The sequence below is a fragment of the Calypte anna genome, chromosome 10 (genome assembly GCF_003957555.1).
Source record: "Calypte anna isolate BGI_N300 chromosome 10, bCalAnn1_v1.p, whole genome shotgun sequence".
Classification (NCBI taxonomy): Eukaryota; Metazoa; Chordata; class Aves; order Apodiformes; family Trochilidae; genus Calypte; species Calypte anna.
Window position 1 is genome coordinate 14,294,947 of NC_044256.1, and position 16,647 is coordinate 14,311,593.

General features: G+C 44.4%; 1 protein-coding gene across 4 annotated transcripts in view; it reads left to right on the plus strand.

Moving 5' to 3' along the window:
* The window catches only part of NTRK3 (neurotrophic receptor tyrosine kinase 3), a 204,930-nt gene that overhangs the window by 149,798 nt on the left and 38,485 nt on the right, over positions 1–16,647 (plus strand). For all 4 annotated transcript variants that reach the window (XM_008491959.2, XM_008491958.2, XM_008491960.2 and 1 more), the window contains one exon: positions 16,076–16,206. In XM_008491959.2, the coding sequence (XP_008490181.1) occupies positions 16,076–16,206 (131 nt within the window). The remainder of the gene's footprint in view (positions 1–16,075; positions 16,207–16,647) is intronic.

The following is a 16,647-nucleotide window of genomic DNA, read 5'->3' on the forward strand; positions in this document are numbered from 1 at the left end:
ATTAAGGTTTCCTTCTCTCAGACAGGCCTGTGAGAGTTTCCCACTCTTTATTTCCATCTTGGTGCTGATGATACAGGCAATTTGTGCATGAAATGCTGTCTTCTCTTCTTCAATTAGTCCCGAGGGGTCACCAGTGGGATGGTGCTGTCTGTGACATTTCCACTTGTTTGTACAGGACCCAGTGCATTCGTTAAGCCCCAAGGGTAACGAGTGATAATCAATGGCCAAATCACCCAACCTGAGTCAGGGCAGGGATGAGCTGGGAGGGCCAGAGGGTCAGAGGTGGAATCCTTCTTCAGTTCACTTACAGTTCAGTGAAAAGAAGGCAGGAGTTGGGGGGGGAGGAGAAGGAGAAACGACAGATTAAAGGAAATTGAGCAGCAGTAATAAATACACTTGAAACTGAAGAGCCTCTAGGATGCTGTGATTACATTCCCTGCAGAGCTGGAGTGCTGAGGAGGGTCTGCAGAAAGGGCAGCTGGTACAAAACCACTGGCCTTTCAGGGAGCAGGCTTGCAGGGAATGCAAAATGAGTTGAAGAAAACTGGCTAGGTGTTAATACAGGTCTTTAAGATACAATTGGGAAGGCTGAGCTAAACATTCTGCCCCTATACTCAGCCCTTCTGCCCCTATACTCAGCCCTGCTGAGGCCACACCTCGAGTACTGTGTCCAGTTCTGGGCCCCCCAGTTCAGGAAGGATATCAAGGTCCTGGAGCAGGTCCAGAGGAGGGCAACCAGGCTGGTGAAGGGACTCGAACACAGACCCTATGAGGAGAGGCTGAGAGAGCTGGGGCTGTTCAGCCTGGAGAAGAGGAGGCTCAGGGGAGACCTCATCGCTGTCTACAACTACTTGAAAGGAGGGTGTAGCCAGGTGGGTGTAGCCAGGTGTAGCCAGTCTTTTGCCAGACGACTTTCAACAAGACAAGAGGGCATGGTCTTAAGTTGTGCCAGGGGAAATTTAGGTTAGATATTAGAAAGAATTTCTTTACGGAGAGAGTGATCAGGCATTGGAATGGGCTGCCCAGGGAAGTAGTGGATTCTCCGTCCCTGGAGCTATTTAAAAAGAGACTGGATGTGGCACTCAGTGCCATGGTCTAGCAACCGCAACGGTGGTTCAAGGGTTGCACTCGATGATCTCTGAGGTCCCTTCCAACCCAGCCAATTCTATGATTCTATGATTCTATGATTCAGTCTAGTAAAAATAAAGACAATAAAAGAAGGGGTGAAAGGAGAGACATAAGCCAGGCTGGCTAAGGAAGAAATAGAGACTGTGATGGGGCACTGCTTGAAGTATCACTGTGAAAGGAGAGAGAAGGAAAAAGAAAGCAGGAGGAAAAAGGAGAAAAAGGAAAAAAAAAATAAAAGGGAATGGAAAGCAGCTTCCATAAGGGATGCTGAAGGAGTATTTCAGACAGGGTTGTTTTGCACATAAGTATCTCTGAGAGTCAATGAAGCTGGCCTCAGAGCAAGGAGGGGTTTAGAGTTCTGAGAACAGTGAGCTGGTGTTGAGGATACAGAGGAAAAAATGCTTATCTTGAGAGTGATATATGGAGAACACAGACTGGCGACAGAGAACAAAAGTCAGCTTGTATCAGTGATAAGAGGAGAGACGGATTATTAAATATTTTTTCATCTGCCAAAGTTGCATCCAGCTTTACAGAGGATGAAGAAAAAGATATTCCCATATCAGTGGCCAGCTACTGAAGGGCAAAAGACAAGGTGAGCATCCTCTACAGGTACATCGCATAACATACACAACTGTGGGCATACACATGATTTTCCAGGCTCTTTGCTGATATTTTCAATTGCTTGCCTAAAATGGGGCAGATAGATGAAACTTGGAAGGTGATTCACACAACAGGGACAAGAGACAGACCAGTAAGTTCAGTGTTTGTTTTGAGAAATTCTTTTAAATCTTCTTACAATTTAAGGGGTGTTGTGGGAGAAACCTGGAAAAGAATCATTGAGTCAAGGCTCCATGAAGGCCAAACTTATGTGGCTTGAAGGAGTGGGAGGTCACACTCAACTAGTCCACTGGTGTTCCCTGAGGAGCTGACTGCCACTACATATAAGGGAAATTCAGTGGATATACTACACTGAGATTTTCAGCAAGTATTTGACAAGGACCAGCACCAGAGATTAATGACTGGAGGTAGAAGCAGTGGTGTAGGATTTAAAGTAAGAGCCCTAAGAGTATGAGACACAAAGGAGCTCTTGCTAAAAGTGTTTCCAATTGGAAAGGGTTGAAAGTGATGTGTCCTGGAGGTCAGTCCTAATTCATCTGTGTTCTTTGTAATGTCTGCTAACAAGCCACAAGGAGACACTGAAAAGCAGGAGTCAGAGTCATTCCTGCTATAACACCATGGACATGGGTCATTTTTCACCAGTGCTGCCAAAGGCCGAGGTCCCAAATGTTCCCAGTGCCTCTCCTGACTTGGGAGGTGTTTCAGAGAGGAACCTGAAGCAACAGAAGAGAACTGGAGTGTGAATGAGGCCCCCTTGAACCCTCCTGCAATACTGGGAGCACCCAGACCAGAGGAGACATGGCACGGGGAGACTGCAATTATTGCAACAAACACACAGTGCAATCTGTGAAGAAAGGATAAACGAAGCAAACTGGACAGCATGAGAATCTTTTCCTTCATTAAACTCCTTCCAGAAATGAAGATGTGATTTTGACCAGCTTGGTAATTATTTTTTTCCTTCATTGTTTCTAAATTTTGTCTGCTTTCTCTACAAGTCCAGTTTCTAGTCTGAAGACCTCAGATGACTTGATGTGAGCTGTGTTAGTGGTGAATCATGGCCAGGTTGTGCAACGGCAAGAAGTTTGAAGTTTTGAACTTCAGGTGCTCATTTTCACTCAGATATTGATCTGGGTAGGTTTGCCCATTACCTGCTTTAAAAATATTTGTCCTGGGAAAAGGTTAAGTGACTTGATCTAAACTCTGATTGATAAAGAAAAGACATCAAGGAGACCTTTAAAATACAAGCTGAATTTGGAGTAATTTTCCAGGCTCAGATTGCAGTAATGAAACAGGATTTACTGACCTCTGATTTTTCCATGTTACCATCCCAATATCTGATGAGGGCTCTCCAATTGAGAGAATTCAGGAAAGCAACGTATATACTCCTGTTCAAGACATTTTCTGAGTAAATGAGACCCACCCTAAATGAGACCCACACCCTGGTGTGGAGAAGCAGCTAATTGTGTATCAGAGAGCTTTCCACCATTATTCCCTGCTGTGTGCTTTGCAGTGGCACACATATGTATTCATCTACAAATTGCTATTGGCAGCTTTGGGAGATGCTTCTTCATGCTTTAGCATTCTGAGCTAACTACAAAACATTATTTTCCTTTCCCTCCTTTCTCATCAATCTTGCTTATTTTGGTCCTTTCCATTAGCAGGATGTTCTTATTCACATCAGTATACAAATTTAAATTGAAGCTGCTAAACCATATATAAGATATATATGTAAATGTATATCTATATATGTAGATATAAATATACAATCTCAGTTTTGTTGCTGAAGATCATTGTAGTTTGCCTTCCCCATGAGTCTTGAATACCAATTTAGCAATCATCCAGTCCTCACACAGAGTTTGGTTTAAGCTGAACATGCACCTTTTCACCATCTGCAATTAATCATGTCTTCTGAGGCTACCAGCACTGCAGAGGATTTTCTTGAGTCTCACCAGGGCCCTTAAGAAAAATTAACTGGGTATTTTTCCCCAAGTGCAGACATTAATGTTTTGCCACAGGAGAAAACTGTAAGATCTTTTGGTTTTTTTACCTTCTTGTGTGCAATGAAGTTTCTGATGTTTTTCTGTGAAAACTCACCCCTACCATCTGGCTCATAATGACATGAGACATTGCTGAAAGATGACAGACTGGTCAAAATGGACAAAAATACAGAGTTTTATTACTCTCCCCATACTGGGAGTGTCAGAGGCAATAAACCAAGACGGATTCTCCTTTATAATCGTAATAAAGGCAGGACGTGGGGAGGATATGAGAAAGCAGTTCCAGCAGGGAAGGAAGGGCAATGTCCTAACAAGAGATTCCTTAAATAGTCCTGAAGTTCTGATGATGAGAGATTTTCCAAAGCCTTGGAGTACTTTTTCTGGTTGTCCTCTCACTCCACAAAGCACTCCATTTCTAACAAGGAGGGGAAGATGGTGTTGGCACCTCTGCCTCTGCTCAGCCAGCGTTAGATCCCTCTGTGGAGCAGCTCTGGAGTTAATTCATTGCCAAACACTGCCCTTCAGAGGTCTTCTGTAGGATGGATTCAGTGTACCAGTAGACTCCTTTTTCTTTCTTAGAGCCACCCTGCTCTTACCATGCCCATTTCAGCAGAAAGAGAGACCTGAGGTGAGAGGTGGATTTCTCTTTATGGGATGCATCACAAGAGCACCAGTCCAAAACTTATTGCATCCTGCCTGTGACTGACTCAGACATAGACCAAAGGACTACAGGAAGCTCCAGCTCCACACAGACCTTGAGAGCTAAGCAAGAACCAGCTGCTCTCCCCATCAGATTAGGTAATTCACTTGTAGGATCCGTCCTTCTCTTTATTCATCTCTGTATAATTCTATTCCTCATAACAATAGCTGAAATCACCCAAACCACAGTAATTTTAGAACCCAGCAGGCAGAGCTGTCTCGTGTTACTCGTCCTTCAGGGGCTTTCTTCTGCAGGAGAAGCTGGCAAGATGGAAAAAGGGTTGGGGTTGTGCGGACAGAAGAAGTAGGGAAAAAGCCAAGGAAACTTCAGGCAGAAACTAAGATGGAACAAGGTCCCTTTGAGGTGTTAGGAAAACATGAGTCCAAGGGAACACCTCATCAAGCCATAGATGTAAGCATACCTCCTGTGTTGGTCCTGTGAGGATGGGAGTTGGAGGGGGCGGGAAGGAAAGGGAGAGATGGAAATAGGGCAAATTGGAGAGGCTTTCTAATGAAATCATGACTTGAGCCTGAGATCTGTCTTTCAACACCTCATGTTTTCACTCCATATGGCCTCGCTTCTGGAATTTTCTTGTTCCATAAGTTTGGCTGCATTAGCCACTTGTTTAATGACCAACAAAAGAAATTGATGGGAGAATGCTTGGCGTGAGGCAAGAAAAGACATAGGTACCCAGAGACCCCAGGAGCAAAAGAAAAAAAAGAGCAGAAAATACTATGTTTTGTCCAAAATTGTGCTTTTTCTTTGGGACAGTGGTGAGGCTGGCAATAATCAGAAACATTTCCAGCTTCCATGGAGCTCTCACTGGAAAATATAGAAGACCAAGCCTTCTCACCAAATTTCCTGCTTTGAGACAGTCCAGAAATTCTGTGACAGCGGAATTTTCTGGAAGTCTTTCCACACTTCTACATCTGGTGGGAACTCAGCTCCTTCTAAAAATACTTTTTTATTTTGCACCCAGTTTTGGGGCCAGTTCTTACTATGTTCAGAGTGGGTTCTGCACTAGGCACCACAGCTGTGTGTTGGCACTCAAACCATTTCCAAAGCATTTCTCTTTCTTTCCTGCCACCCTTCTAATAGTCACATAGTCCTGAGAAGATATTCAATATACCTGGGAATTTTTGGCATTTATGGTGGGGGCACATTAAAATCAGAAGTGAAGCTGTTAGACAACAGAGCTGAACTATGGAAGCAGCATGTGCCTGTGGCTAGATCCTTCAAAACATGGATCAGGCCAGAGACTGAAGAGTATTGAAACAGTACTATTAAAAACACCCTAAATCCTCAAAACTGTGAGAAAAAGCTTAATGCTGTAACCTGATCTGACCTGGGCTGCAGCATCTACCTGAATGTGCAAGCAAACTGCAGGGTGGTTCTGAGGTTGACTGCTGGAACCAGATTGGCACCAGCAGGATCTGGCTGATGCACCCAACAAAGATTGGTCAGAGATGTACATCCCTGCTGTGGGGTAAGTACTAACTGGGGTACTCTCCTGTTACCCACTGGAGAGAGCACTGGGTGCTAGCAGGGGTGATGTATGGCACCTTTTGTGCCTGCCTGTCTTGATATTGCAGTCTAATCACAGCTGTTGCAAAAATGAAGATGATTTTGGTGCTGCTCTCAAATTAAGGAGTGGGAGGAAGACCCAGCACAGGGATGAGGGTTTGGAGAAAGGCTTATATGTTGGCATGAGCCAATTAACCCAGCCCTGAGTGATATCCTCCTGTGGTGTCATTGCAGGGGTGCCAAAACCTGCAATTTGTTGAGGACAGCAAAGGGGAAAGCTGAGGCTGAGTTCACCGAGAATAAACTCCACTGTACAAAGGACCTTTGAGTGACCTTCCAGTACCTGAAGGGGGTCTACAAGAAAGCTGGGGAAGGACTTTTAGAAGGATGTGTAGTGATAGGACAAGGGGTAATGGCTTTAAACTGGAAAAGGGTAGCTTTAATAGGCATTAGGAAGAAATTCTTCACTGTGAGGATGGTGAGGCAGTGGCACAGGTTGCCCAGAGAACTTGTGGATGCCTCATTGCTGAAAATGTTCACAGCCAGGGCCTGGAGCAAACTGGTCTAGTGGGAGGTGTCCCTGACCATGCAGGAGGGTCGGAACTAGAAGATCTTTAAGGTCCCTTCCAAACCCAAACCATTCTATGATCCTATGATGTGATTTTATGAGGTGGCATCTTAGCATGATTGACACAGAGGTGAGCAGGGACTGCTGCCTGTGCCAGGCAATGGAGTGGGTCCCCATCTCTCTACAGTGGAGCTTTGGAGAAATTTGAAGCTTGATGCTGCCTAAAGCAGTGTCATGTGGCAGTGAACTCCCAGGCTGAGGAAACCAGTAGTAAAGAGCCTCTGAGACCTCAGGCGCAGAAGGTAAGCCTCCCTCCTCCTGGTGGGAGATGGTCTCAAAGCTGTGAGGCTGCTGTTGAGACCTGGTCTCTTACAGCTTTCTTTTGCTTATCCATCTGGGCAATGAGGATGCTGTTAAGTGTCTGATTACTGCCTTGTTAAAGCCTTAAGCCCGGAATCTGACTACTGCATGGTCCCTCGAGGGGCAGCCAACCTTCCTCCATCCCTTCCCCAGTAATCCCTCCCTTCCCTTGGAAAAATAAGAAAAAAGAATGACAAGCGATATCTGTCTGCAGCAGAGCTTTGCAATCAAGTGAAAACTAGCTGGAAAATCAGATCAGCTGGTAAGTTCCTGCAAAACGCAACTCTATCTCTTTAAATCTCTCCTTTTGAAGGGATGAACTGAACTGCACTGGTTGCTGATGTAAAACACACCATTATTCCTCCTATCTCCTCTCCAAGCCCCTTCCCTGCAGACGCATGAGTCTGAGGGAGGCAGACGCTCTCTGAAGACTATTTTCCTCTGTTAAATAAATTCACTTTCAAATAATGTGTAATTAAATGTGTGGTATTGAATTAATGTTTTATTCTGAGTGCTTTGGCAGCAGGGGACTTAGGGGCCTGGCTGGTGGAAGGAAAACACGTTCACCAGAAAGACTCCCCCTCTCTCTTTCCCTTTTCCTCCCACCCTGCCAAGAATCCCAGTCCCTGTTTCCAAGAGCTGATGAAGTGTACCAGGGAGTGGCTGAGCACTATGCTTGGTAAGGTCCCTTTTGTGATATATTGTCGTGGGGCTCTGGAGCATTTCACCCAATGCAAAGACCTCTGCAGCCCACTCCATCCCTCCTCTGTCTGCTTCCTGATGAGCTTACTCTCCTTTCTCAGCAGAGCTCAGTTGAGTAGTTAATCCTTGTGTACAAAAGACAGAGCCAGAGTATCCCCTTGGGATGCAAATTTGGTGCTGGATGCCTAAGGAGAGACTGCTGAAAGCAGACAGGTAGTTTGGTTTTGCAGCCTAGTGTCACCCAGGAATTATTTGAGAAGATTCAGCAGACAATGGGAATCACTGGTCTGTTTTTATGTCTTTTGTTGGGAATGTTAATAATAAGTTTTTGTCCCAACAGTAGTGGTTTGTGTTCCCTTGGGAGCCAGCTGAGGAGGAGTTGGTGAACCTGCACCCAGGCTCTGCAGAGGTGACAGCAGCAGGGGGGACCAGGGTGTCTGTCCTGAGCTTGATATGTGCCTTGGGCACAAGTGGGTTGGGCCAAGGCAGAATCTGGGTTGAGGCACAACTGGGAACCTGTTTTCAGCTGTGTGTCTGCTCCCTAACCCCAAGCCCAGCAGCTGCAGGGATATTTGGGAGCATTGGATATCTTTTGAGAAGTCTACCAGGGCTCTGTACTAAAGCCATTGACAAGAACATACATGAAGTGATTTACCTTGGTGGATCAAGGAAAGTTCCTGTTGTTATAATGTGCTCTTGCTTGATTAATTTTGCTAAGTTGCAAATCTGCAGAAGGAGGAGGAGATGGATGCTGTCTTAAAGTTAGCAAGAGCTTGCTGCTGGACAAGGCTCAGATGTCTTAGATGTTTTTTTTTTTCTTTGGTTCTTTTTCTTGTCAAACCTGTGCTAGGGGTGATGTGCAGGAGCCTGCAGCTCTTTTTCTTTCAGATGTCCTCAGGATGGCTGTGCTGCCACAGGACTATGCAGTGCTGTGTGTCCCAGCTGAGGCTGCAGCACTCAGCAGCAATGGGACACTGTACGTTGCTCTCTTCATAAAATAACTATGAAGTGGTTACTACTCAGATTTATGGGACTGAAATGGATAGAAGAGCTTGAAATCATGGTTTGTTTTTCAAGAGCATCAGGTGGTTTCAAGGTGGGACAGTAGTTTTTGCTTAAAAAGCATTTGTGGGGTGGTGCCAAGAATGTTCTAACGTGGTTATTTTCCGGAAATTTTTATTAAGAAAATGAGAATTTGATTTGGTTTGCTTTTAAGCTTTGCAGGAACATGTTCTTCCTTCCTTTACACCTACCTATAGCTCTGGTGGCTGCTGTGTGCTTGACCCTGGAGCTGGTGCTGCAGCAGAGATGGAGCAGCTCAAGTTCCAGCAGCTCAGGAGTGCTAATCCCTTCGCTCCATTGCTGCTCATCAAAGTGCTCTGTGGAGCTCAAGGGCTGGTTTGCAGAAAAGCAGTTCTCTGGTGTTAACTGGTGAGTGAAAGGCAACCCTTTGGGTCCGGCCTTCCTTCCTCACCACCTGCTTTTACAACAGCAAAAGCCAGAGGAGCTGCTGGTGTCCTCATTTCTGGAGGTATGCTTGGCAGGGGTGGACGTTGCAGAGGTTGCTCTTATGTTTTCTTGAGCTTGATTACACTGAGTGTCAGCTCCTGGTGTAGATTTGTATTCCTGGATATATTTTTATAGCCCAGATTATCCTGCTAAACAGGTCAAGGCCTGCAATTTTTACCAAGGTTGAGTTAGCAGCATGTACTGCATTTGCTCAGGGTCTGCGGGGTCAACTGGGCAGTGATGCTTCCTTCATATCTGGGACCTGCACTCAGGCCTTGCAGCTGCTCCCAGGGAATGAAGGAAATGGTTAGAAAATGCTAGGAACTGCAGAAACATAAAGTCATTGTCTTTTAAGGTCTTTTTGAATGAGTATGATCACAACTGTTTGATAATGTACTCAGGCACCAGGGGCTTCCTGGGAGCAAGTTGCCAGCATTTTGATAAGATTCAAGACATGAAAAGCAGTCTGAAGAGAGGCTCTGAAGGCAATGCTGTATATTGGTATGTTGGAGACTGAAAAGCCTCTGAAAGGATGCAAAGAGAGGGCAACACACTAAAAGGGAGATAATCCTTTGCATTTCAGGGGCTTTCCATCGAGGCCAAAGGAGAGATGGATGAGGCATGAGAAAGTCTCCCTCCATTTTTTTGTGTGGACATACACACTAAAGGCTATTAGAAGTGTCGTGCAGAATTAGTGAAATTGAAATACTGACCCCAGCTTGAAGAGAAAGGCCTGAGTGAGGTGGGAAGTAGGTGGGAAGGGCCTTGGTGCATCCATGTGTTGGAATCCAGGTGGCTCATTCAAGGGCTCCACAAAGTTCAGAGATACAGAGGTGCTTTACAAAAATCTTCATGATTTGAGGTCTGTTTGAAAGGACTGTCTGAACTGCTTGATGTTTATAGTCACAGCTCTGAAAGCTGAGTCCTTGAAGGGTGCCTTGTCAGAGGAACTTGGTAAAGAACCAGCATCAGGTCACAGGGCCCAGCTGTTGAAGTGACTATCCAGACCTTTTCCCAGAGGTGGCTCATGTCAGAACTGAGAGAGAAGCCCCCAGAACTAGAAGGCTTCCTACTTGGAGGCTGTTTATGTCTCCATTTTTTTTCAGATTATATGGGACTGATTCTCCCTTTGTTTACGTGTACTTCACAGCAGTCTGTAATTGAAATCAATACCTTTCATTGATTTTGATGGATTTGCACCAGGCCAGGAGGGAGCCTCAGACTCCATGCAGCTGGCCTATGCATTATCTCCTCTCCCTGTGAGACAGATCTGTGAGAGCATGACTTATCAGCCCTCCAGCAGAAAGAATTTTTTTATCTGTTCTTACCTGATCTGCACACTTTGCTCTGATCAGGTACATCAGGTAACTCACTGACATGTCTGGTTGATATCCAGGTTGCAATCGACTGCCTGACATGAAAGGCACTCTGTTGGTAGTTACATCTATTAATGACAAGATTTTCAAGTGTAAATTGCAAGTTTTGTTTGTTTTATTTTAGTGGTCACAGAGCAGGGGAGCTATGAACATTTTGTTCATAAGAATTATTTTAGCAGTAAGTCAAGAAAGAAGTGAACAAATCATATTGACTGAGAACTTTGCTACTTTTTCATGGACAACTTAAGTATAAAGAAAAAAGAGAACTCTTTGGCATAAATTAGTTGTTACAGAAAATGACTCAGCTGCTATGGAAAAAATGCCATTGTTGTTATAATTTATTAAGTGCTGTTGATGCAAATGAGGCTTTAGAAGCTTTTGAAAATCAAGACCTTTACCAAAGAGCCCGGGATCAGACTCAAATCAGGACAACCTAAAAACATGTCTAGAAGAAGTCAGTTTAAAAACAGGGATTGAACAGCAAGAGGGAAAAGAAATAGAGAAGAAGAAGAAGAAAAAAAAAATCACATGAAGTGACAAAACTGAGGGAGGGAAGGGCTGGTGTTGGACACATGCTGGAAAGGACCCACCTCTAGGGAACACAGGGCAACAAGTGGAAAAGAAACTGATAGAAAAGTGATATTGACCTTTTCTAGGCTAAAGAGAAAGCTGCTGATAAAGAGGGTGGCAAAAGTAAAAGGAAAAATTTCTATAGATTTGTTCTGTTTTGCCAGGGCTCTACATCTTGTTCATGAATTAAGAGTCCAAGGACAGGAAACCCACTAGAAATGCAGAAACCAGATAGACTGCTGCTCAGGAGTTTGAAAAAAATTTGAAGAAGTTTGGATTTCAGATCTGGTGTAAATGTACTTCCAGCTTAAGAAATAGTTTTGCATTTTGCTGTAACTTAAGTGCTGGCACTGCTCATGGTTTACTCTCTTTGGAGTCTGATTTGTTCATTTACCTCCCTCTGTAGTCATCTGTGCCCAAACACTTCATCATATGCCTCCAGGCTTCAAGAGTATTATCAAAGCATGGTTTTAAGGATGCTGGCTGTGATGGGAATCTGAAAGAGAAAATTTACAGTGTCATTGAACCCACCTCTTCCTCACCTGACCCCCAGGACTGATTTGGAAGTGAGGCAATAATTGGAAAATTAGATTCATGAGCTGTACCCATGCAACTTCCTGATTCCTGCTCGTGTGATTGAAATGTGATGGTTATTAGAAGGCTGTTTTTGTTGCATTCTGTTACGAGCTCTGTATTCACTACTTGGGATTTGGAGGTTGAACTGGAGTCTTTTTGCCTTGACCCTGTCACAAGCAAAAGAGATTCTGCAATATGGGTGTAAAAGATGGGCAACAAATAATTCAGTGATTTAAATGAAAAAGTTCTGGCTTTTTCAGGCTCCATCCCAGGAGCCCCTGCAGAAGTGACCCATTAGGACACAGCATACATAGGATACTGGAGGAAAGCAGAATTAGTTTTGTTCCCTCTCCTTGCCCTGTATCACATGGGTGAGAGGTTAGCAAAGGAGATTATGCTTGTATTGGGGAGAGGAGCAGACATGACTAAGGGACACAGGGAAGCAAACACCAGGAGGAAGAAGCTGCTGGCTTTAGACAGCCACTTTTCTGACTGAGTGCACTTTAAGCACAGATCAGGTCAGCCATCCTGCAAAAGGTTCAGAGGAGGTTAGGTAAGATCCTATCACAGATGCAAAGCTGCAACCCTTCTGCCTTGATTCTTCCAGAGAAAAGGAAAGCTTTTTGCTCTGGAGGCAATTTGTAAAGGTGAGTGCAGTGTCCCAGGCTTACCCTCTTGCTGAAACTCTTGCTTAGCTCTATGTTAACCATCACTGAACTGAGGTTATAGGGCATTTCCAACCAGGTCAAGTGTTTTCTGATGTGGTTCATGTGTTACTCGCAGCAACAGCAGAGGCAAGAGCTTGAAACACATTCTCTATGTGTTACATCTTGATGGACAAGAAGGAAGGTGGGGTATCTGCCCAACTCTCCTTCTGTGTCATACAGCAACGTGGTAATCCTATAACAAGGTTTGCAAGATGTTTCATTTAAAACTGGAATGACTTCAATCTTGTGTGCTCACATCCTTCCTGTAGGTACAGCGTGGCCTTGAATGGCTTCCCATCATACTGTCAAGTCAGGTTATTTTCCTGTCTGGTCTTATTGTGGCTCCTGCATAGCTGCTTCTTTTGAATTATCTTGTTGGCTTGTTTTTATAAGTTAATGGTACAGGGGGAAGGAAATAAAAAGACTGGTACTTACGGGAAGGCAGTTTGCATACACCTTGTCAGAGGGGCTGAAGGCAGCACAGCCAAGACAGATTAGCACACCACTGCCTCCTAAAACAAATAAACACCAGCTGTTTATCAGACAGGGCTTGGCTTTCTCCAGGAGGAGGTAAACAGATTTATGGAGATGAACCTCCCAGGTGCCCTTGCAGCACAGCATCTTTCATGGCTACTCGGCCTTCCTGATGAGTTACAGCCAGGGCAGACGAGCCAAAAGATGCAAGGTTAGCACAATAACACAGCCATCCCACAGTTCCAGAGAGGTTTGTCATTTCTTTATGTTCAAACCCATATTTAATAGTAATGTGGAATTAATCGTAATGCTGATCTCCCTGTGAATGGGAGAATTTGATGTAAACTTCAGTATTTTAAGCCTAAAGCATGTGAAAAAGCAATTTATTATAACTCACTTAGTATTCCATTTGTGCCTTAAATACCATGAGGCAAAATTTATGGCCATTTGAGGTTGAGAGAAATTGCTATCAGCAAAAGTACTTTTCTTACTCTGCATTAAGATTGTCCAGTTGTTGTCAGACTGCTTAATTTCATGAACTTTTTTTTTTTTAATGACTATCTGTGTTTACTTGAAATCCAGCAGTGCTGCATGAGTCCACTACTTCAAAAGGATTGCTCCTCCCTCAGTTCAACTCTGTTGGCCACAATATCTCCTTAAATTCTTCACATAATTTTTCCCTAAAGCTTCTCAGGTGACCCAAACAACTTGCTATGAAATCTGGTCTTGAAGACAGATGGGGTATTATTTTAATAATGCAGGCATAATTACACAGTCTGGATGCTGGCTCTCAGAAATGTCAGATCATTTATTAAGATGTTGTTGGGAGTAAAAATTGGGAGCTGAAAATTTTGGGCAAAACCCTGGGGAATTCAGAAAGAGAGGTTTGCTTCAGTTCTCATGATGTTTCTGCTTACTCAACAGAAGTGTAAGTAATCTCAAATAGTATCATTAGTTATCCTGAGACAGTTTCCTTTTAGCTTTATCTCACATCAAATCGGGCAATCATATTGCAATTGCTACATTTCTGTTGGGATTCTGAGTTTTTTAAAATACCCTTGGGCTCCTCTTAATACAAGATCATTTCCTCACAGCTTTCTTAGACTGCTGCTATTCAGGAGGCCAGGAATGTAAATATGTGGTTTGTCAATCCAGCAAATCCTAGGTCCTGTAGTGATGAGTGCTATGGAGATGCTTGCCAAGAGAAAGAGGAAAAAAACCCCTTTTTCTCTACTTTACTAAGTAAATTGGTGCCATTTGAGCTTTTCTTAGATTAGGACTTTCGTCACCCAAGTGCATCACTTAACATTTCAATGCATAATAGTTCAGATTTCTCAAGGTACTCCTTAAACACTCAACTAAACCAGGTGGAGAAGGCAAAGTCCACGTGTGATTTGTTCTCCTTGGCTGTCACTGCAGATTTAAAACCCAGGTCATTTTGGATGTGTTTGCCATCCCATGCCTTAATGCCACTAATTTTATTAATATTGGTAACTAACAGTTTTCAGTCTATTGAACAATTAATGAAAAGGTCAACAGGCATTCTCTGTAGAGGTGTTGTTCATTACAAGGCCCATTGCTTATCCTATCTTGTAGCATCCATCTTCCCAAACAAGCAACAGGGCCAGAGACAGCAGCTCCTTAAGGCTGCCTGTGAGCTTCTAATTAAAAAAACTTAATTGTATGAAAGCCATTAGGATGTTAGCCTTTTAATCCATTGGCTTTTTGATGCATTAAGTGGTTCCTGTGTTACGGTGCATATTCTTTCTTGGGTTAATACAAATGCCTACGCTGGTGTCTGGGTGGTAAGAGGTGGTGGCAGATTGTGATTGCTGTTAGTGAAGCTTCCCTGGGGCCAGTTTGAAGCCAGGTGTTTGTCATCTCCACTTGCTGCATCTGCAGTGTCCCAAGGGAAATGCAACTGAACTGAAGGGTGCTTACCTGTACAACTCCTGTGGCACATGGAAGAGATGGAAAAGATTCAAGAGCAGTCCAGTTTGTGAGCAAACAGATGCAGGGACAAGTTATGAAGGCCCCAGGGGAGGGGTGGGAAGAGAGCACTGTCCCATCTAATGCCTCTGCTTGAGGAGAGCATCAGCTTTTGCTCACCAAGCTCCGGAGAAGCAGGGGGTGCTCTGTGCTACCACAGTGCTCCAGTTTGGGGGACTGTGCCTCCAGACAATGCTGTGGTAGCTGAGTGTCCAAAGTTCATTCCAGTCATTAAAAAAAAAAAAAAAAAAAAGCCTCTTTGTATTGCCAGAGGAGCTGTACAGGTGCTGTGATAGCTGAAACCTGCTTACAGCTTTGGCAGCAAATACCTGTGCCCTAGTGTCCTCCAAAAGAGACACCCAATGCCTCCCAGCAACCAGTGACACTTAGTCATGTCCCAGCATTTGTGGAGATCCTGGTAATCACCTCTGTAGATGCTTAGAACCTGGGTAGATCAAGCCCTTAAGAATGATCCTGTTACCTGAGCAGTCCAATATTCATAGGCTCTGTACCGTGGTTAAATTAACAGCTATTGCTCTTTCATTCTTGCTGAAACCTCAGCTGCTGTTCTCTGTCAGTCCTCTCCATCCTAAATGTCAGTGGAAAGGAACATTGAAACTAATGGCTTGAGTTTGTCTGTTGTGCCAGTGACTTTATCCAGGGATGACCTTGTTTCTGAAGGAAGACTTGTGCAGGGGATGGCTGCAGGGTAAGGGTCTTGTTGAGAAGCAGCACTTGGTCCAGCCAGCTCCTGCTTGTGCCCTTAGGTGCATAGGGCTCAGTTTTCTTCTTCTCCTTGGGTGTGCTTTGACTTGCCAAGGTTCAGCCTCAAAATCTGTCCATGTTTGGGTTTAAACTGATCCTGATTAATATGTAAAATTCAACAATCTTGCCTGGCCTGGCACTGGGAGTATGTGACCTTTGCTGTGCCTCACAAGAGATGGGTAATTTCCAGGATCATTCCAAAGAGACTCACGTCTTTGTAGCAGATTTTACCCTGAAGTTTCCTCTTCCTGAGAACAAGCTTGGCATGAGCTTGCAGTGAAAACACTATGAACATCAAATACTTTCCTTGCAGATGTTTTGCATGAGACCAGCTCCATCCCAGAGATGGCTGCATTCCGTGGGTAAAAAGATCCCTGTAGATACTTTTGCAAAGCAATTTCAGATCCTTTGCAGCTTGCTAGAAAATTGAATTAGTTGTTTTCCATTCCCTGAATTAACCCTGATTCATTCTTCCCTCAACCCTCTCCCTCTTCCTCCCCTCCCTCCAACAGATGTCCAGCATATTAAGAGGAGAGACATCGTTTTGAAGAGGGAGCTGGGAGAAGGTGCCTTTGGGAAGGTGTTCTTGGCCGAGTGTTACAACCTCAGCCCCACCAATGACAAAATGCTGGTGGCAGTGAAGGTAAATCCCAAGGGTGAATGGCAGAGAGCAGGGCAAGGACTGGCCAGCAAAGCCAGCCTGGGTGAGCCTGCATGGGAAAGGGAAGCAGGGGAGGGCTGGGGGACAGGGGCAGAGATTTTATCTGATACTGAAGAGCATGGTAAATCCACTTAGTCACACAGAGTTTCAGTGTTTTGCTTCAAGGGCGTCTATTCTCACCAGTGCCAAAGCCTCTTTTCCTGACGATGCATCCAGGAGACAGGGAAGAGAAACTGGTCTGGAAGCTGTAAGCTCAATCCCCTGCAGCCATGGCAGTGTGGTCCATGAGGGAGTGGAGCCTTTCTCTTCCTGGATTTTCTCTGTGAAACAGACAGAAGCTGGGAAAAAAAAAAAAAAAAAAAAAATCCTCATCAAAAAATGAGCATTTCAAAGCCAAGTATGAGAAACCAATTTGTTGGGATC